This window comes from Sciurus carolinensis, chromosome 4 (assembly GCF_902686445.1).
Source record: "Sciurus carolinensis chromosome 4, mSciCar1.2, whole genome shotgun sequence".
Classification (NCBI taxonomy): Eukaryota; Metazoa; Chordata; class Mammalia; order Rodentia; family Sciuridae; genus Sciurus; species Sciurus carolinensis.
Window position 1 is genome coordinate 7,599,231 of NC_062216.1, and position 20,566 is coordinate 7,619,796.

General features: G+C 49.9%; 1 protein-coding gene across 6 annotated transcripts in view; it reads right to left on the reverse strand.

Annotated features, from left to right (window-relative positions):
* Positions 1 to 20,566, reverse strand: part of Gata4 (GATA binding protein 4) — a 78,693-nt gene that overhangs the window by 2,377 nt on the left and 55,750 nt on the right. For 4 of the 6 annotated variants that reach the window (XM_047549379.1, XM_047549377.1, XM_047549376.1 and 1 more), the window contains exons 3-6: positions 8,736 to 8,905; positions 7,798 to 7,923; positions 1,868 to 1,955; positions 251 to 396 (exon numbers count right to left, since the gene is read on the reverse strand). In XM_047549379.1, the coding sequence (XP_047405335.1) occupies positions 251 to 396; positions 1,868 to 1,955; positions 7,798 to 7,923; positions 8,736 to 8,905 (530 nt within the window). Of the gene's footprint in view, positions 1 to 250; positions 397 to 1,867; positions 1,956 to 7,797; positions 7,924 to 8,735; positions 8,906 to 13,151; positions 13,427 to 20,566 lie in introns of those variants that run through there. The other 2 variants (XM_047549381.1, XM_047549380.1) reach the window with 2 other exon arrangements.

The window sequence follows — 20,566 nt, forward strand, 5'->3', positions numbered from 1 at the left end:
CCAGCCCCTGGCACCCTCTCCTTGTCTCCAAAGGCCATGGCACAGAGGATCTAAATGTGTACGTCCCAGCTGCATCCAAACCGCTGTGGCTTGATGAGACGCCCCGAGGGCTCAGAGGCAGGGCTTCGTGCCCAGCAAGGGCTGCTCCTGCCTGCCTCTTGCAGGTCTGGCTGCAGCTCCAGCACTAGCCTGGCCACCTGCCGGCTGGAGCTTACTGCCCACGCAGCCTGCCCCCCTGCCCAGGGCGTACCTGGGACATGGAGCTGCTGTGCCCGTAGTGCGACGACAGCCCAGGCTCTGTCTTGATGGGGCGCATCTCGTCGCTGCTGGTGGTGGTGCTGCTGGAGCTGCTGGAAGCACTGCTAGTGGGAGGAAGGCTCTCGCCGCCAGCAGGACCTGGAATAAGGCAGAGTCAGGAGGCCCCGCCCAGGGCAGGGGTGCTTGGAGGGGGGCCCCCCCCGAGAGCGAGCCGGGACAGGTCCCTGCTAATGGCTTTATTTACCTTTGCTGGGGAAAGAAGCAGGGGTCCCTGTCAGACCCCGAGGTGCAGAAGTGTCCTGTTCCAAGGGGACTCCCAAATGACAGGCTGGTCCCCTCCCCTCATGCCTCACACCCTTGAGGCCACATGTTACAGGATTCAAGACCTTCTGGATTTCAAAAAGTGCAAACACTGTATATTATGGAATACCTTCAGAAGCATCTGGGACAACAACCCACAATCAAATTCATAAATATCTCCACAGTAAAATGTGAAGAGCTACACTGACCCGGACAAATGGAGGCTATAAAAGGCTTTGCATGGGTTCAGAGTAGGTTCAACCACCAAGCCCAGCTCCCTGGGTCTGGAATTTGGATAGGGATGGCACAGCTGAACTGAGTGCTTGCACTGCCCGCATGGCTACCTGTGAGAAAGTGAGGTGATACAGGGACAGTGCTGCAGGTACAAGTAGCAGGGAAGAAGAAGGAAGGGGCACTGGTGTGAGCAGGCCATGCTAGCAGGAAGTATTCTGCCAGAAGGAGCCAGCCAATGTTAAACCCAGGGAAGCAGAAATGTGACCACGTCCTTGGAGGTGGAAATGGGCAATTCACTGACCGCCATGCTTTAGATTAGAAGATAAGCTTTCCACCATATGAGCCAATTTACTTCCTCTGCGACTGCAGCACTGGTCAGTCAAATCCCTAATTTGGTAGCCATATGGGGTAGGGAATTCCTGGGCAGGGGACATGAGTAACCCTCATTATTAATCTAGAAGTTAAGAGGCAGAGCAGTATATTGAACAGACTATTAACCCTGGTATCTAAAGACTTGGGTTTTAATTTCAGTTCTACGCATGACTCTGGCTAAGTCAAGGCCCTCTCTGAGTCTCAGAGGGCTCATTAGAAAGACAGGGTTAATAAACACTTTCTCTGGAGTCCTGTGTGCACCACTGAGATGCTATTTACAAAAGAGCTTCCTAAAGTACAAAGCACCATGTGACATTAACGAGAGCTGGTTATAGATCAGTCTGTGGGGAACATGACTAACAGGACCCTTGTCCTTCTCAGACAACTAAAGGGATTGAGTTCTTGGGTGGCCAGAGCGCCGAACGCAAAGGAACCAAGCGATAGGCTCCTGTCTGCCTCAGGCCCTCCGCTGGTCCAGCTGTCCACTGCATTGAGGACAATCAGACCCCAGCTAGAGTTGAGCCAGCTCCGCAAGCTCCCACTGTGTACCATGGCAACATTATTCATTCTGTCCTGCAGAGCTGAGGATGACTAGGGTGGCCACACGCCTCAGCAGCCCAGGCCGCCACTGACCAAGGACAGGTGATTCGCACACACTCCCGGGACTCCTGGCCCCTTCACCCAGCAGAGCTCTGTTCCTCACCTGCTGCTGTCTTAGATTTATTCAGGTTCTTGGGCTTCCGTTTTCTGGTTTGAATCCCCTCTTTCCGCATCGCAAGAGGCCTGGGGACCTAGGGGTCACAAGTCAGCACATGTGGTTTTCCATTTGTACACACCTGCTACAGTGTTGAAACACACACTGCCAGCAAGCAACGCCTAAGCAACCCTCTACAACCCAGGCTGGGCACGGGCGCACAGCCCTGGGGCTCTCCCGAGAAAGAAATCAAGTCTACTTTTAAAAACGTATTGAGGGAAGAGTGCTTGCCTAGCACGCAGGGAGCCCTGGATTTGATCCCAGTATCAGAAAAAAAAAAAAAATTTTTTTTTTAAATTGGGTACCTGTTATGTGGTGGGTATTTTACCAAACCCTGGAGAACTAGAGAATCACACAGTTCCCTCCCACCAGAAGTTCACGTTAGCGGGAAAGAGAGACAAGGAAAAACCATCACACTCCGTTAGATGACATGGGAAAACGGAGAAGAAACAGTCCACGGTGTCCTGGGGGAGAGGAGAGGCAGGAGGTATCAAGACAGGCGTGGCTGAGGTGCCCCCGAGCCATGAGAGCTCTGAGCGCGAGGGGTGGGTGATGCAGGCGGCAGGCTCAGTGGGCACACCAGGCGCTGCAGGAATAGGAAGGCGTGCTGGCGAGGAGGCTGAGCTAGCAGACTCAGACTGGGGTGGTGCTGGCACTGGAGACGCAGGGCACCACCTCACACCTGCTCCACCCTGCCGTCCCGCGGGAGCTGGTGATGGGTGCACAGGTGGAGGGGAGCCCACGGGACGACACCAGAGAGAGAATGCTGTGGCCAGGTCCCCACATGAACTGTGTGAGGACACTCTTCCCAGAGCAAGCAGTGACTGGCAGAGTCGCACCCTTGTGCCATCACAGATGCTAAGCAAGTGTCCTGGGCTTGCAAAGGCCCAGAGCCATGTCTTTAGAGCCTGCGCCTTCCCTGCATCTGCTCTCTCTTAGGCCAGAACCAACCTGCTAGCTCTGCCTATGCCCTGCTTGTCTGTCACATGGAGCTAATAGAGGTCACACTTGCAAGTGTGGAAAGAGAAGCGAGTACTGACGCAAAGATGCGAACAGGGACTGGTAACGAAAGACAACAACTTATGTGAACTTCACTTGCCTCCCATTCAACTCTGGGTCAGAGCAGGCAGACACCCTGCCCATCACCTCCGGGGCCTCTACAGCCACTGCCTTTTCCCACCTTTGGAGGAAGATGTCTTAGCCCAGCCCCAACCCAGCCCCAACCCAGCCCCAGCCCCAGTCCAGCCTCAGTCCTAGTCCTTGCCCCAGCCCCAGTCCAGCCTCAGCCCCAATCCTAGCCCCAGCCTCAGTTGTGGCCCCATCCTCAACCCCAGCCCAGCCCCAGCACAGCCCCAGCCCAAGCCCCAGTCCTAGCCCCAGTCCCAGCCCCAGCCCCAGTCCCAGACCAAGTCCCAGCTCCAGCCCCAGCCCCAGTCCCAGCCCCAGTCCCAGACCAAGTCCCAGCTCCAGCCCCAGCCCCAGTCCCAGACCAAGTCCCAGCCCCAGTCCCAGCCCCAGCCCCAGCCCCAGCCTCAGTCCCAGACCAAGTCCCAGCTCCAGCCCCAGCCCCAGTCCCAGCCCCAGTCCCAGCCCCAGCCCCAGCCCCAGCCCCAGCCCCAGCCTCAGTCCCAGACCAAGTCCCAGCCCCAGCCCCAGTCCCAGCCCTAGTCCCAACCCCAGTCCTAGCCCCAGCCCCAGCTCAACCTCAGCCCCAGCCCAGCCCCAACCCTCCTAAAGCCCACCCAGATTTCAGAAAACTCCCACCCTCACATGTATCTCCATGCATTTCAGAACATTTGTTTTTCAACTGTAGTTAAATTCACATGTGTAGTCATACACAAATATAAATAACAAGAAATTCACGGGCTCAACCTCTTTCAAGTGCTCTGTTCCGCAGTGTTAGGCCCGTTCACACTGCTCTGCACCATCCCCACCCTCCCCCCAGAACACTTCCCGTCTTCCCAGTGAACCTCTACACCCACTGGACACTAACTCCCATTCACCCCCTCCGCTGCTGGTGACCCCCTTCTACTTTCTGTCGCTATGCTTCGGCTACTCTAGGGAACCTCACATAAGAGGGACCATGCGGTATTTCTCTCATGACTGAGGGTGTCACATAGCACAGTGTCTTTGAGGTTCACCCATTCTGTGCCGTGGGCCAGATGGTGCTTCCCTTTCAAGGCTGGGTAATCTGTATGCGTAGCTCACATTGTTTATTCATCAGTCTATAGACACAGGTTGCTTCCGCATTATAACTACTGTGACTTGTGCTGCTATAAACAGGGCTATCGTTTGAATACAGTAGTGTCCCCAAAGGTCCAGGCGGAAAGGCTTGGTCCACAGGGTGGCACACTGGGAGTGCTATGGACCTTTAAGAGGCAGGGCCTAGAAGGAGGGCTTTAGGTCATAGCGGGTGTGACCTCAAAGCAGATTAGGGGACCCCACTCCTGTCTCTCTCAGCTTTCTGGCGGTCTCTCAGAGAGACAAGGGCTCCCGCTGTGAGGTACCACCTTCACCAGAGGTCCCAACCACAGGGCCACCTGATCTTGGAGCTGAACCTCCAGAAACTAACAAAGCTAATCAAGACCTGTTCCTTTATGAAGTTCATTGCCTCAGGCATTGTACTATAGTAGTGTGAGGCTAAAAAACAGGGTGCAAATATCTCTTGGAGACCTAGTCTTTGATTTTTTTGGACACATACCCAGAGTGGTATTGCTGTATCACATGGTGATTCTATTCTTGATTTTCTTGAGGACATGATCTTTTTTTAACCTGTAAATTATTACCCTACCAGTTTCTTTTGCTATTCCCCAGTTAAGGAACAATAGTTTTTTGCGGGGGTTGTTTTGTGGTGTTGCAGTGCTGGGGGTTGAAGGAACAAGTTTCTACAACCATTTTCCTCTTCACAGTTTCCATATTTTCATTATGATAGTGAGTTGACAAACATCCTTGTAAAGAAGTATTTGTTCTACACGTTCATGTCTACATTTCTAGCCACTTGTTTGCTCATTATGACAATAAATTATGAAATTAATAAGCCCTGCCAGCAGTCCTGTCCCCACGAGGCAAGTGAATTATCCTTATATTTTAAAAAATTCTCAAACCTGTATACACATACAAATCTACACAAGTGTGCATGTGTGTGTGTGTTCATCCCTCACTCATCTGATCACCCATCTCTGTCTTCGTGGGCATCTGTGGCCCCCCATCACCTATAGTCTGGGGTCATGCTATACATATTACTTGCAGTGTGCTTTTTCATTTTCTAGATCAAGATACATGGCTTCATTATTTTTAAGTTTCTACCCAATATTGCATATTATGGGGTGTACCATAATTTATTCAGTCATTCCTGGTGGTGCTCTGAAATTTTTAAACAAGTTTTGTCACTATGAACATGACAGCAATGAACGGTTCAAATGTTACCATGTAGTGGTTCTTCGATTTTTTTTTTAACAAGCTATTTTCCCAGCAGTAGAGCAGCTATACGCAAAGGTATGTGTTTCTAACTTGTTAATTTCCTAAAAGAACACACGCAGTAATTCACATATGAATCAACAATACATGAGAGGACCTATTTCCCCAAATCCACACCAGCACTAGATTTTACCATCCACTTACATTTTTGCCAAAAATGGAATTTCAAGATTGCTTTAGTTTACACTGTCTGATTCCAGTGAGGTCTGGCGTGTGTGCATGTTTCACGGCTGTCGAGGTGGTTCCTGTGAGCTTTCTGCACCTTTTGCCCATCTGGTAAGGGAGCAGGAAGACCAACTGTACTATAGGCTCTGTTTTTGATTTTGGTTTGTTTGTTTTGTCTTGTTTTAGTTTAGTTTACCTTTGAACAAGAAATATCTGTATATAGGTCATGTAAAAGGTACAAAGAGGGTACACAGTGAGAACAATGTTCCTCTAATCCTTGTTCCAAAACCCATTTCTTCTTCTTTCCCTCCCCTATCCTCACTCCTCCCCCCCCTTCCTCCTCACGTCTTCCCTCTCCTCTCCCCTTCCTCCTCCTGTGGTGCTGGGGATGGAACCCAGGGCCCTGTGCATGCTATGCAAATGTTCTACCACTGAGCTACCACTTCAGTAACCTGTCCCCCATTTCTGTTCTTGGAGCACCCCTGCTACCAATTTATTTATTTTTCTTTCTTCCTTTTCCTTTCTGTCTTTCTGTTTTTTCTTTCAGTACTGGGGACTGAACCCAGGAGTGCTTCACCACTGAAATACATCCCCAACTCTTTATTTTTAGTTTTGAAACAGGGTCTCACTAAATTGCCCACACTGGCCTTGAATTTCCCATCCTCCTGCCTCAGCCTCCAGAGTCATCAATTTCTTATGTATTTTTCCAGAAATACTGTATGTGTATGAGCACCTACATATAAATTATGTTGTTTCCTCTTCATTTATAAAAATGGTGCCACACTCAGGCTGGGGAGATAGGTCAGTTGGTAGAGTGCTTGCCTCACAAGCACAAGGCCCTGGGTTCAATCCCTAGCATCACACACACACACACACAAAATGGTGCCACACTATGTATAATGTGCCGCACCCTGCCCTAAAAACAACAACAAAATACAACACTATGTAATGGAAATTGTCCCAAATCAGAACATAAAGAGCTTCCCAGGGACTTTTTGTGTTGTGGAACTATTATGTGCATGTCACGAAAGTTTTTACTTTCTTGAGGTGTCATTTTCTACATGAATATTAAAATGTTTAACAATCAAATACATCTAACTTTTCTCATAGGGCTTAAGTGTTTTAAAAGCTTGCTTAAGGAGTTCTTCTCCCAGACCCCATGTTATGTAACACCTCCTCTTTTGTTTCCTGAGTTTTATTATCTGGCATTTTTATTGTACATATTTTATTTTCTAGTATTTTCACTGTAATATTTTATTGTCCAGTATTTTCATCTTCTTATGAAGACATTGTACCTAAATCACCTAAGTTTATTTTTGTTTAAAGCACAGGTGGAGGTCATGTTTTACTTTTGTTTCTAAATGGTCACCCCACCTCCCCAACTGGGGATCCAACCCAGGGCCTTGTGCAGGCCAGGTGATCACTCTACCACGGAGGCACACCTTACCCAAAACACTTGTTCTGTTGTGTTTTATCCTGGGACTGGGGATTGAATCAAAGGCACTCTGCCACTGAGCAACATCCCTAGCCTGTCATTTTATTTGAGACAGGTCTCACCACATTACCCAGGCTGAATTCCAGTTTGCAAACTCCTGCCTCAGTCTCCCCAGTAGCCGGGATTACAGACCTGCTCCTCCACACCCAGCCCCAGATACTTATCTTTAGACAAGCTAACATTTGTATCCATTGAGCAGAAACATTTGTATAGTCTCATCTTTAAAATGGGAATTAAAATGTGAAACCTGAATGAGAGCAGCACAATGGCAAAGATTCCCTTTCAAATATGTATTTTTAAAATTTTAAGAATGGAAAACAAAAATTAAAAAAAAAAACAAAAAAAAACGAATTCTAGCCTGAAGGAAAGAAGCAGATGGGAATGAAAGATCCTGGACACCACCTGGCCCTTCAGGAGTTCCCGCAAGAGGGCATCGTGGGCGGGCGACAGTGCCGGTCGGCGTGGCGAATGGGCGGGGCACGGCGGCAGAGGGTGGGGCCGGGGGGAGGGGCGGGGTGGCGAGTGGGCGGGGCACGGCGGCAGAGGGTGGGGCCGGCGGGAGGGGCACGGCGGCAGAGGGTGGGGCACGGCGGCAGAGGGTGGGGCCGGCGGGAGAGGCGGGGTGGCGAGTGGGCGGGGCACGGCGGCAGAGGGTGGGGCCGGCGGGAGGGGCGGGGTGGCGAGTGGGCGGGGCACGGCGGCAGAGGGTGGGGCCGGCAGGGCAGACTCCAAATCCACTCACCCCGTGGAGCTTCATGTAGAGGCCGCAGGCGTTGCACACCGGCTCACCCTCGGCGTTGCGGCGCCACAACGTGGTGGTCGTCGTCTGGCAGTTGGCACAGGAGAGGCCCACTCGGCGGGAGGCGGACTGCAAACAGGAAACAAACCTTTGTATACAAGTGGAAGACAGGGGAAGGCCACCAGGCCCCGTGCATGACCTCAGACCAGTTGCTGCGCCTGGTTCCAGTTAACTAAGCTACTTCAAGACCTTGGCAGTGCGAGCAGAGTGCACTGTGGCCTGAAATCCTGTCATTCAACATCGCGCCAAAACCACTGGAGGCAGAGAAACTTCTCCCCAAAGTAGAATTAATGTTTGCTTCTGGGTCTGGTAAGGGCGGTGAAGAACCTGATGGACCTCAGAAGCAGGGCTAAGGGTTTATCCCTGCTGTTTCTCCCTCCCCAACATGCAGACAAGAGAGCTGGTGTTGATCAAAATCAAATGACATAAGACGAACACAGATCTGGGAGCAAACACCAGGGCCTCAGCCTTCCTAGGCTCGGGTTTTATTAACTGATCCACTGAAAACAATGAAGCAGGCTCGGGGTCGAACCCAGTGGCGAGGGAGGGTTGGGAGCCAAGCCTATCCGGGTGGAGCCGCCCAGTCTATGAGTGGGCGGGGCCACCCACCACCCCGCTTCACCTCCCAGCTCCACACAGTGAGGGGTCGTGCTCGCTCGTTGGTCTGGTGCATTCTTGGAGCTCAGGCTAATCCCAAAGCTGTGGAAGTTAACAACTACTGTGCTCCCCTCTCCCCACCTAACCCCCCCAACCTACACCCTTGAGTTCCAAAATTCAAAACCAGAGCATTTCCTCCAAGATCAGAGCCCTGGAGCCAGGTGCCAAGGAGGGGACAAGGTGGCTGCCCCAGGCTGGAGGAGGGACTGTTGGCACTTGCTTACCAGGCGGCGCTGGGGCTTGATGAGGGGCCGGTTGATGCCGTTCATCTTGTGGTAAAGGCCGCAGGCGTTACACAGGTAGTGCCCGGTGCCATCCCGCCTCCAGAGCGGGGTGGACATGGCCCCGCAGTTGACACACTCTCTGCCTTCTGAGAAGTCGTCAAACATATCTACTGGTGGGGAAACAGGAAAGAGCACAAGGATTACATCCTCCTTCCTTTCCAGCAGACTTCCATCCCAGAATCTAGCACCCAGAAAGACCAACCTCTTCCTTGGAGGGAGGGGAAGACCACCTGTGGCTGCCCTCCTCTTCCTCACTCTGACCTTTACCTGGGGCAGTGACTCAAGGGCTCCATTACTCCCCAGCCATCCCAGACACAGTAGGGCTTCCTTGACAAAGCAAGAGCCCTGTCCCTGGGCCGGGGCTGGGAGGGGGACATCCTGACCTCAACCCAGCTCTCTCTCTCTCTCTGTCTTTCTGACAAGAAAGACAAGAACCTTCCTGAGGCAGGAAGATCGAACTCAGGGCCAGGCACTTGCGAGGCAAGCACTCTACCAGCTGAGCTATCTTCCCAGCCCCTCATTTTCTTTTTAAAACAGGATCTCACTAAGTTGCCCAAGCTGGCCTCTAACTTGTGATCTTCCTGCCTCAGCCTCCCAAGTCACTGGAATTACAGGTGTGCACCACTATGCTTGACTCCTAGAAGTACAATTTCTAGGTCAAAGGGACTTGATTTCTACTTAAGTTCTTGAATTTTCAAATTTTCCTGCAAAAAAGGACTTCATTTGCTCATTTTCCCTCCTTTAATATATCTGCATGATCTGCTGTGTCCTTGAAATTTTTCCTTGTTTACTGGTACACAAAATAAAGGACCACACTGCCAGGAGTAGCCCCTCAGAGCAAGTCAGACAGGACCAGAAGGCTGCCATCATCTGTCGCTTCACTTACTCAGCCTTCCCTTTCTCTTCCAGTTCTACAGAATTTCACAGCTGGCAAATTCCTCATGAGTCCTTTCTCATTGCCTGGGTGAGAGAGGCTAGGCCAATTTTCTCATTCCTTCATTCTATATAAAGCCTGACTCAGAACTTCCAGAAGTCCCTCTGACTCCATGCTATTTGATTTTCTGTCCCTAAACACAGCCACCGTGGTCTTCAGATCTTGTCCTGCTGCCAGAGGCAAGGTGGATTCTCCAGTGAAAATGGGAAGTCCTTTGCAGGGTGGTGGGTGGTGAAATCCTCTTCCCACTTCAGGCCCTGCCTTGGGGTTTAAGGCTGCACATTTTACTAGTTCTGTGGCCCAGCTACCAGCTGTAAGGGAATGTGACTGAAGGAGAATGAGGGGCCCTTCCCCCAACTCTGGGTACACAAACAGTCATTTGCACCTGCAAACAGGTAGCTGTGTCCCCACCAAGTAAACACTGTGCAGGTGCGAGGGGCTGTTTGCTCAGGCCAGGGAGCTAAGCACAGCCGTCACAGGAGAGGCTATTTTTACACCCGGGTCACACTCAGGGCCCTCCACCAAGGTCACCTGCATTCAGAGGTGACTCCTGTCCATGGTTTGCCCCCACCTGGACACCATCATCACCACCTCCACAGCTTTTGCCTTTGCCCTGTCAGACCTGCTTGATCCAAATCCAAGCCCCGCATGAGGGAACTCAAAGGCCCAGGCAATCACAGAGCTACCTTAGACCAAGCCCATTCCCCACCAGGAGGGACACCAGCAGGCAATGCCAGTGTTTTGCTCACAATAAACACTAGATGGCACTACAATCTCAAAATCGAACCAGGACTCAGGCGGTCAGCTTCAGCCATGCCTGAGGCCTTTTCAGATCACCTTTCCAGCCCAGATCTAGTGCAAACTTTCATTCCATTTTTCTTTATTACAAAGAAATGTAAATATATTCAAAAGTGCAAATAAAATGAACTAGTATTTAACCATCTGGCTTCCAATAATTCTGTGGTCGATCCTGTCTCTTCTAAACCTCTGCCCACTTTCTACCCCATCCTATAATTTTAAAGGAAATCACAGATATTTCATTCATAAGGATCTTAGTCTGTTGCTCTAACAGGAAAAGATTTACACTCAGCTCCTTTTAAAGAAAAGTAGACCAGCTTCTTCCCCGATTCTGCTTCATTTAAACTCTGGTCAAAAAACTCATCATCATCTGTTTCTCTTTCAGGGAGGGAGATCCCCTCTTCTCTGCACACTTACTCTTTTACACTGGAGGACAGGACCTTACCAAGGGACCTAACAATCTTGGGATGTGTCCTTTCTGCTGGTTACTACCTTCCCAGCCTCAAGAACCCAACACCAAGGTTTGCCTCCAAACTCCTGCAAGTGTGCCTCAAAGAATGGGTTACACGTTCGAGAACTATTTACTGGCCGGGTAAGTCACTGGAGGTTGGCAAATATGTATTTGTCACTGACAAATATTTGCTGAACATCTGCTATTTAAGCAGGCTGATAGATGTCACAGGAGCTAAGAGGGCACCCTGCTCTCCGAATGCTAGTATCTAGTTGGGCAAATTGGACCTGAGTATCAATAAAGAGTAACAGGATTACACAATTCGTTTTCAGACCATACCCTCATCTGAGTTGGGGATTGGTGGCAGATGCTGCTGGCCTGGGATAGGAAGTGTGGAAGTCCAGCCCAGGCAGAAGGGCAGGTGTTAAACAGCAGCCAGGCAAGCGAAGGCCATGCTTCCACAAGGCACCAGTCAGATCCTGGGCTCCCCACCCGCCACCACGTACCCCAAACCTGCAGAGGCCTCCATACTTCCTACCACAATATCCAACTTGTTCAATGAAATGTTACATAAAAATTAAATGATTATCACAAAGACAATGTAACCATAGAGGAAAATGCTTGTTTTATAATGTTAAATTGAACAATAGCACATAAAACTCCACAGACGCGTGATGGCAGCCAAGTCTACCACAAAAGAACCTTGACTGATGGATCGCATGGACTCCCCACTTCTTAAAACACACCGTCCTGCAATGTCATAATTGCCTGTTTTTAAAAATTTAATAAAAAAACAGGAAACCAGATGACCCCAAGCTCCCAGTCTACAATGCAGAAGGACAATTTTACCCTCTTACATCTGACACTGACACGAAGATAGTTGCTTCTCTGAAAGAAGAACGAAGAGAATAAAGTTCAAACCTGCTGTGTAGGGGAGGTGAGGTGGCAGGCTGTGAGCCCCGAGCCAGCACTAAGGTCGGCGGAACCTCGGTAATAACCGCGTCTTGGTCCTCAGGAAGGGTGCTGGGAGGAACTTCCCAGAGGGCAAGTGTGCCAGCGCAGCCATCTCTGACTGGGGACAGCCCCACCACCCAGTGCCAGGCATCAGGAGAACTGGTCCAACCACTTGGGAGGCAGTGGGAGCCCAACCCTGGGAAGTGGGTCAGCATCCCCCAGCGGGGAGGAAAGCCTCCTAATGACAGTTGTAAAGCACTTTGCAAATAAGAGGGAAAACGGGCAACAAGGCTGCAGAGTGCTTTGCAAACACCCAATGAGATAACAGTGATGGATCATTGTGAGGAGGCTGGGCCAGAAGGGCAGGAGGCCGGGGAGTCCAGGCAGACGTCCTGGACTTGGGGAGGGCTGAGGACAGGGAAAGGAGCTGGGCGACTTGGGAAGCTGACCTTTTCTCAAACCATCAGGGCCAGGCTAGAATTGTCCGCTGCTCCCAGGCCTGGCCAAGCTTGAGTCTGCAGGCAGAGAGCCAACTGAAGCAAGACTGAGAGTGCAGAGCAGAGGGTCTGCGCTGCTGCTCATGGGGAATATTAACTAGGGGCCATTTTAGCAATCAAAAGCTCAGAGCGAATGAGGGATGGGATTCCAACCCCTCACTGCCATTCCCTGCCCCACTCTAACGTAAGTTTCTAGGGTTGGGGCATAGCTCAGTGGTAGAGTGCTTGCCCAGCACACACAAGGCCCTGGGTTCCATCCCCAGCACTGGAAAAAGGAAAAGAAAAAAATCCGGCTGTTTTTTTCGGGGGGTGGGTACTGGGGATTGAACTCAGGGGCACTAGACTACTGAGCCAAATCCCCAACCCTACTTTGTATTTTATTTAGAGACAGAGTCCCACTGAGTTGCTTGGTGCCTTGATTTGGCTGAGGCTAGCTTTGGACCTGCAATCCTCCTGCCTCAGCCTCCTGAGCTGTTAGGATTACAGGCATGCACCACCACACCCAGCTAAGAAAAAAATCTTTTTAAAGGGGAAATGAATCCAGTCTTCTGATGTGCAATGGATATTCCTAAGAATCAAGACAGACTACTCCACCCAAGAGCCTGAAAGAAAAGTGAAGTCAGAAGGTTGAAGGATCCCAGCCCTGACTTCCCAGAGGATTGACACAATTAAAGGTCACCCTCTCCTTGACCTCCTGCATCCCTCTGGGTGAACCTACTCACCTCAATTCTGCCTGAGGAACTCTCACAAGGACGCAAGTCAAGGTCCCAAGATGGCAAGGCCGAGGAAGAAGGCAAGGAGAAGAGGGGAATTGGGAGTCCAGGCTTTGACTGGCAACACCTCTGGGCACTGCCCACAAGCAGGTTTGTCTCATGACTGCTGGACAGCAAGCTCGGCTGGCAGGTGCTTGTATACCGGTCTGACATACAGGTGCCACGAGCCAGGTCCTGCCCTGTGGCAGATGTGCCACTTGGAAATTCCACTTGTAGGAGAGTTGGATCTTGAGCCAGAGCCACTTTGGAGGGATGGGTTTTGGAACTGATGTGGTTACTGCAGCTCAAACATCTGCTGGTGTCTGCTACACAGGTCTCTGTGACAAGTGCTGGACACATAGGCACGCAGCAAAGTTGGAGCAAAATCTCTGCCCAAAGGTGTACGGGCTGGGAATACACAACTCACAACAAATGATTCTATTCAACGTGACAAGCTGCAGCAGACCTGGGCTTCAGCCCTGCCTCCATGCCTCCTAGGTCACTCTGTAATCTTTTCCGGGAAGGAGAGTACGTACACGCAATGACCACTACCCATGCAGCTATTCTGATGTTACTAAAGAGACCGGGGGGAACCAGGGGGGTCCAAGAGGGCTAACTTCTGGGAAAAGTCAGACCCTGCCTAGTAAGGGGGCCTCCTGCCCAGAGATCTTCCTGCAGAGCTAAGGGGCTTCAGGAACAATATCCCCAGCCCCACCCAAATGTCCCTTGCTGAACCCCAGCCCCACGTCACATCCAAAGTTCACCAGAAATTGGGCCTGGATTTCCTGACAGGCCCAGATCCATTCCTGCAGCTGGCGCCTGGGTCTGGGGCACGAGGTGCAAACAAATCTGAGGTTTTTCTGGCAGCCCTTGAGCCTCACATCTTCTGGGCTTCGTCAGGCTCCGGCAGATGCCTGTGACAGGAGGCTCTGAGGGGAGGGCCCGGCTCCCGCATGTTCAGCACAGCATTAAAGCACCTATTTTGGAAGCTGCAGCGTGCTGAACAGGAGTGGCTGCCCCAGTCAGTCCACGCTGGAGTCTCTCTGCCGAGCCAGGACCCTGCTTCTGGCTGCCAAGGACAGAACGCAGGCATTCACCCCGGAGCCAGCCCAGGCCTGACGCAAGCCACAAAACATGACTCGGGTTCAAAAATAAAACGCCAGGACAATCTGAAAGGAAAGAGAAACATCAAAAGCAAGAAAGGAAAGAGAAGATGGGGGAAGAGGGAAAGAGGCAAACAGAAGAGGAAGAGGAAGAGGTGAAGAACAAATGACCCAGGAAATACCTGTAGTCCATCGCTGGAGCTAACAGCACTGACGTGCAGAGGCCCTTCAAATCACAAGACGAAAGATGCATTTCAAGACTCCAAGGGGCAAGCGCAGCCTGTCCCTGACGGAAGCCGGGCACTGTCTTCCCTCTCTGTGGACCGGCTGCTCCTCCCTTGAAAGGTCTAACAGCTCCCAAACATCTACTTCTGTCCCTACCTGGTCTGTGTCACTGTGGGGTCAGCACGGGGATTGACGCAGGAGAGGAGAGGCAACGGAGGAATGTGGGTAAGCAAAAGAAAGGACCAAGAGATCTTAATCACAGAGCGGAGCTAGGACCGAGGCCAGGCGGGTCAGCCAGTCTCCGCCACACGGGCGGGAGTCCACCCGCTCTGCCTGCCGAAGCCTTGCCTCTTCCCCGGGCCCAGCTCGTCCTCCAGCAGCAGGAGCTGCCTGTAGCTGAGAACTCAGTCCCCACAGGGCACGTGGGCAGCAAGGGCTGAAAGAAGGGCAGCCCCAGGGCACACACACACCCAGCTCCTGTGATCTTAGGAACTTCGCAGGCACATCTACTTTGATGCTCCACAGTCCACCTGTTAGGGGACTGTTTCTCGGACCTCATCATTGTCAAAATTAGATCTTGAGACTGTCAAGAATCCCCACCTGGGGATACAGCACAGCCTAAGGCTCTCCCTGTGAAAAGCGGGGTCAGTCAGGAGCTCCGGGGGACATGTCCTGGGGCTTTAGAACCCACGCTGAGCCTCAGCAATGATTGTGTCATCGGCTGCCTGTGCTCCGCAGAACAAGTCCATGATGGACACAGACTATGGCACTGCTCTGAAAAGCACATGGTGTCCAAGAAGGTGACTTCACTGGCTACAGCTGGGCACCCCGAGACGAGGCGCTGGCAGGATGCCATGGCCAAGGTGCACAAAGGTGCACCAAGTGCTGGGTTCTGCACTGGCGCTGACAGCCCCAGCTCCCAGGGCTTCCGGATGGTAGTCACGGCTGAGCTACGCCAAGAGAGCGCTGAGGGGGTACCAGCTGGTGAGGAGCTGGCCGCCTCCTCCTTGTTCGGCGACAGTCACTGGTCAGCTCTGCACCTCCTCACTCCTCCCCGCGTGGGCTCGAGTTAGTGAAGGCTGTTTGCTTGTGGAGAAGCAACACGTGGTCCTAAAACCTGGAAATGGTGTTGGGGCAATTCCTTGAACATTCAGAAGAGGCCACCAAGGTCCAGAGGGACAAGTGTCTCACCTACACTTCTGTGAAGGTCAGTGACCCATCCCCTGCCCTCCCTGGCACCACGCTGCTCTCGGCTGGGTCACGCCACCCTCGGTGCTATGCACACAACACAGGCCCAGGGCACAATTACCCCTCGATTTCAACCAAACCTTGGGGGTTCTCGGGAGGCAGCAGAAATGACAGGATGGTGCAAACCAGAGCACTCTGCTCCCAACCTGCTTGGTGGCCTGGTCACTGAGAAATCCTACTCTTGGACATACCTAAGCTGCAAAAGTTATCCACACAGAGCCAGAGGTTTGCACACATACACTGTGGCTATGTGTGAATGCCACGTGTGTGTGTAACTGTGTGTACCGGGTGGATGAATAGGGAAAGACATCATGTTACACTGAAACCCAGTCCACGCTTGTTAGCAATCAAAATGCTCTAGCAATTCATTTAAAGGGAAAATGTTTATTCTTAAGACCTTCACAGCAAAATACTGGACACAACCCAAATGCTCAATAATAGGGGAACAGGTAGGAAAAAGAAGTCGAAAAGAGAAATACAGCAATTTGAGCTGATTTTTAAAATGACAATCTTAAGATTTTCTCTTCCTATAACATGCTTTAAATTAATTATACAACAAGGTAATTAAGCAAGTACCTCTGTCTAGAACTGGGAAGATTAAAGATGCCTACTTTATTTTCTTCAATTTCCTGGGATTCTGTCATCTCAAAGCAGACCAAAAAGAAAAACAAAAACAAGCAAGCAAAAAACAGCAACAAAGTACCTTCTCCACCCTGGGCCAGGTGCCTCCCCTCCAGAGTGGTGACCCCATTTGCTTCCAGTATCCACTACCCTGGCACCAACTTCTCTTCCCACCCCACTTCTCTTCTCTGCCACACAGAATGCAGTCCCAGCACCGTGAGAATGGACTTAGGAGCAGCTGCCAACTACACTGTGGACAAAGTCCGGCACTGGTCTTGACTCCTTGAGTCACCGGGTCGTCCATCTCCCAGCCTGCCTCTGTCATCTCACTGTGCCCTGGGAGTGGGGAAGCAAGCACCCTGGGCATAAATGGTGAGTGTGACATGGCACGGCCCATAGGAGGGCAATTTTGCTATACCTTATCAAAAGTACAAATGCACATGCCATCTGATCCAGAAATTACACTTTGTATGTAAAATGGCTTTGGTACAAGAATATTCACTGTGGCATTTTCTGAAGTAGTAAAAGACTGGAAAAACAAGGTCAATGTTCTTCAGTATGGAACTGGTATCAGGGTATACTACATGGCCATAAAGAATGAAAATCTGTTGGAAACCACTAGAAGCAAAGTACAGACCAACATAGAGGACATCTCTTAGGAAAAGAAGGGGAGAAAAAAATCTATGTATGGAGTCGTTGTATACACAATAAATATCTCCAGGAGGACAGACAAGAAACAAATAACACAAGTTGCTTCCAGGGAGGAGGCTTGGTGGCTCTGGGATACTTTCCATTGTACGCATTCAAGTGTCTTTTATACTATGAGAATTTATTTCCCACATGCAATAAATAATTATTTTACATGTACAATAAAGCAAATAAACATGCCGTGGATTAGCGTCTTCCTCGTTTAATGTAGTGATATTTTAAATAAAGTCCGGCAGGTTCCACCTTCTGATTTTCCCAGAAGAGCATCCTAATCTCCTATCTTATTTCCCAAACAGAAAAATGGAACCCATTTTCCAAGTGGGTTCTCCACCCTACTCTGCTCCTAAAGTTGCTAACCGACTGCCACCTCTCACAGCGCCAGGAAGCCCCACACAGCGGCACATGTGGGCAGCGCCGTCTCAGGCTATACAGCTTCCAGCGCTCAGTTATGCTCAGTTACGCCCTCGCATGTGCTCCTGGCTCCTTTTATTTATTGGAAGCCCAGGCGACGTTCCCGGAGGCTGCAGCCAGGCCGCTGTGGCGCTCGCTTCTACACGCCCTGACCATCTTGCCACAGGCTGGCAGGACAGACGGAAACACTGAACAAATTGCCAGGGCAGCTCCCCGGGGGATGAGACAATGGTCTGCAGGGAAAGCCCTTTCCTTCCAGGCCCGCGGCGGCTGTCAGGAGGAAACAACTTCCTGTTGGCCTGGGCAATGGCAGCAGCCAGCCAGCCAGCAGGGAGATTTATGGAGATATAATGTGACCTCTTTATTGCCCCGAAAGCTAGGGAGGGCGTTTCAGGGCAGATTTACGCCTTTCAGAAGGGGAGGGGAGCAAGGGGTCGGAATTTATCCGTGGGGGCTGTTTTCCCCTCTGGGGGTTTCTCGGGGATTACTTAATCAAGCCAGGGTTAAGCTCTAATTGTCCGCTCTTACATCTCCTTCTCTTGCTAATCCGCTCGCTCTGCCACCCTGCAAGCTTTGTGCATGCAACGTGCAGTCTAAGGCAAGTTGGCAAGGCTCTGTGTTCAGCTCTAGGTTCGGTTAACAGAAAACAAAACGAAACAAAAAATGAAGACCACATTCCCAAAGCCGGGAGCCGCCCCTGCTGGCTGGGCTCTGGAGCAGCTCATGATTTGCCTTTCCGGGCCGGTGGTCTTTGAGAATGAGAGTGTTACACAGGGATCAGGGTTACACTGGTGATCAGGGTCCTTCCTAGTTTGAAAATTATCCAGACTAATATCAGATCAAATGCTAAGTCTATCCCTTATTCGCACCAGTGACTTTTCTGTCACTAGCTTTCTCTAAGCTGAAAACGCTTTTTTTTTTTTTTTTTTTGGTGCTGGGAATTGAACCCAGGGCCTTGTGCATACTAGGCAGGCACTCTGCCAGCCGAGCTATAAACCAGCCCCTGAAAATGCTTTCTTAAAATCTTATTGGAGTTAGTAATGACAGAAAATAGAGTAAAGGAAGACCCCGTCCCTTCCCCAACTCCATGTTCCACACATAGGAACGCGCCCTGGAGGAAGGTCCTCCCAGCCCTAGAGGGCACCGTGAGCCGCAGAGTGTCACTCGGGGCTCGCTACCATTGAGGTGAAGAGGTCTATCCAGTTATCAGAAACTTCCTTATCAGAAACCACACTTGCCACACTGAAAGGCAGGCAGGGCCTGGGGAACCAGTTCCACAAGCAGTCAGAGAGGGAAGTTCACGGAGCAATACTTTACTTCTCAGGGGCTACTGTCCCCAACTCAAAGTCTCTGGGAAAGACGACTTCCAGCTTCCTACTTCTAAGTCATCTGATCTGGAACTGCCTCATGACTCTTACTTACATGCTGTTGGGTTTTCCTCCCTTGACTTACAGTTAAATCATATCATTCATAATTGATATAAAAACTCAAAACATTAGAGAAAAATGTCACATGAAAACAAAAAGTCTACCCTCACCATCATCCCTCCCCAGAGGCAATGGTGCTAACAATGTTTCTATTTTTCCAGACATCTGTTTCATCAATTGTAATTTTTATTTCTAGAAATTTTAAAATTACAGGAAAGTGCAAAGCATGATGTAACGATCCCTTTGATTCCCCTTTGCTATTGCCTATCAAATCACTGTTTTGAATTTTGTATATGACTTTCCAATTCACCCTTATACTTTAACACACATAGCCGGGGTTGTGGCTGGGTGGTAGAGCACCTGCCTTGTGCGTGAGAGGCACGGGGCTCAATCCTCAGCACCACATAAAAAGATAAAAAAAAAAAAAAGAGAGAGAATTGGAAATCACAAAATATTAAAAAGAAAAGAAATACACCTCTGAACAATAACATAAGTATTATTTTGTGAGTTTTTAACTTTACATGAATGTCTTCATATTGTATATAAAATTTACAAACTTAATTTTTAAAGAAATATATTAACTATTTTAGTCACTGAGAAAAAGAATATAACAAGCACTCGTGAGCCCACCACCGAGCTTTGCCCAATCTTACCATATTTGCTTCAGTTTTCTTGTTGGTTTTTGGTGTTGGGGGTTCTGCTCTACCACTGAGCTATGCCCTCAGCCCCTGTTTTAGGGTTTTGTGTGTCTGTATGTGTGTGTTGTGCTGCTGGGATTTGCACCCAAGGACGCGCTACCACTGAGCCACATCCCTAGATTTGTTTTGTTTTTGTTTGTTTGTGTTTTTGAGACAGGGTCTCAGTAAGTGGCTGAGGCTGTCCTCAAACTTGTGATCCTCCTGCCTAAGCCCCCCAGAAGTTGGAATTACAGGCATGCACTAGCCATGCCCAGCTGTTTCAGACTTTTTAAACAAACAAAACATTGTAGTAAAGCTGATTCTTCCATGTAACTCACCATTCCAATCTCTTCTTTATTGCCTATTATTATGTTTCTGAGTTTTAATCATGTTGATATGTGGGGACCTACTTTACTGGCCTTAATTTACAGTTTTTTCATATATTAATATACCTTTTATTTATTCATTTTATTATTGTAATGAACTGCATGTTCGTGCCCCCCATTCACATACTGAAATCCTAATCCCCCAATATAATGGCACTTAGAGGTGGAGGTTTTGAAAGATGATTAGGTCATGAGGGTGGAACACTCATGAACGACATTAGTCTTTTTAAGAAGAGATGAGCTATCTCGCTCACCTCATGTGAGGATACAGGAAATCGTCATCTAGAAACCAGGAACAGGTCCCTCACCTGACACCAAATGTGCCAGTGCCTTGATCTTGGACTTCCAGATTCCAGAACTGTTAGAAGTAAATACGTATTGCTAAACTGCTCCATCTCTGGTGTCCTTTTATGGCATTCAAACGGACCAAGACACTGGTGTGTATTCTGGTCATTTTCAACGTTTGCTGTAACAGCAATGCTTCAACAGCCATCCTTGTATGCATGTTTATATATGTGAGAAAAAATCCTCACGAATACATTAGGCTTGCTATAGCTATGTTCAAAATTATATGCATAA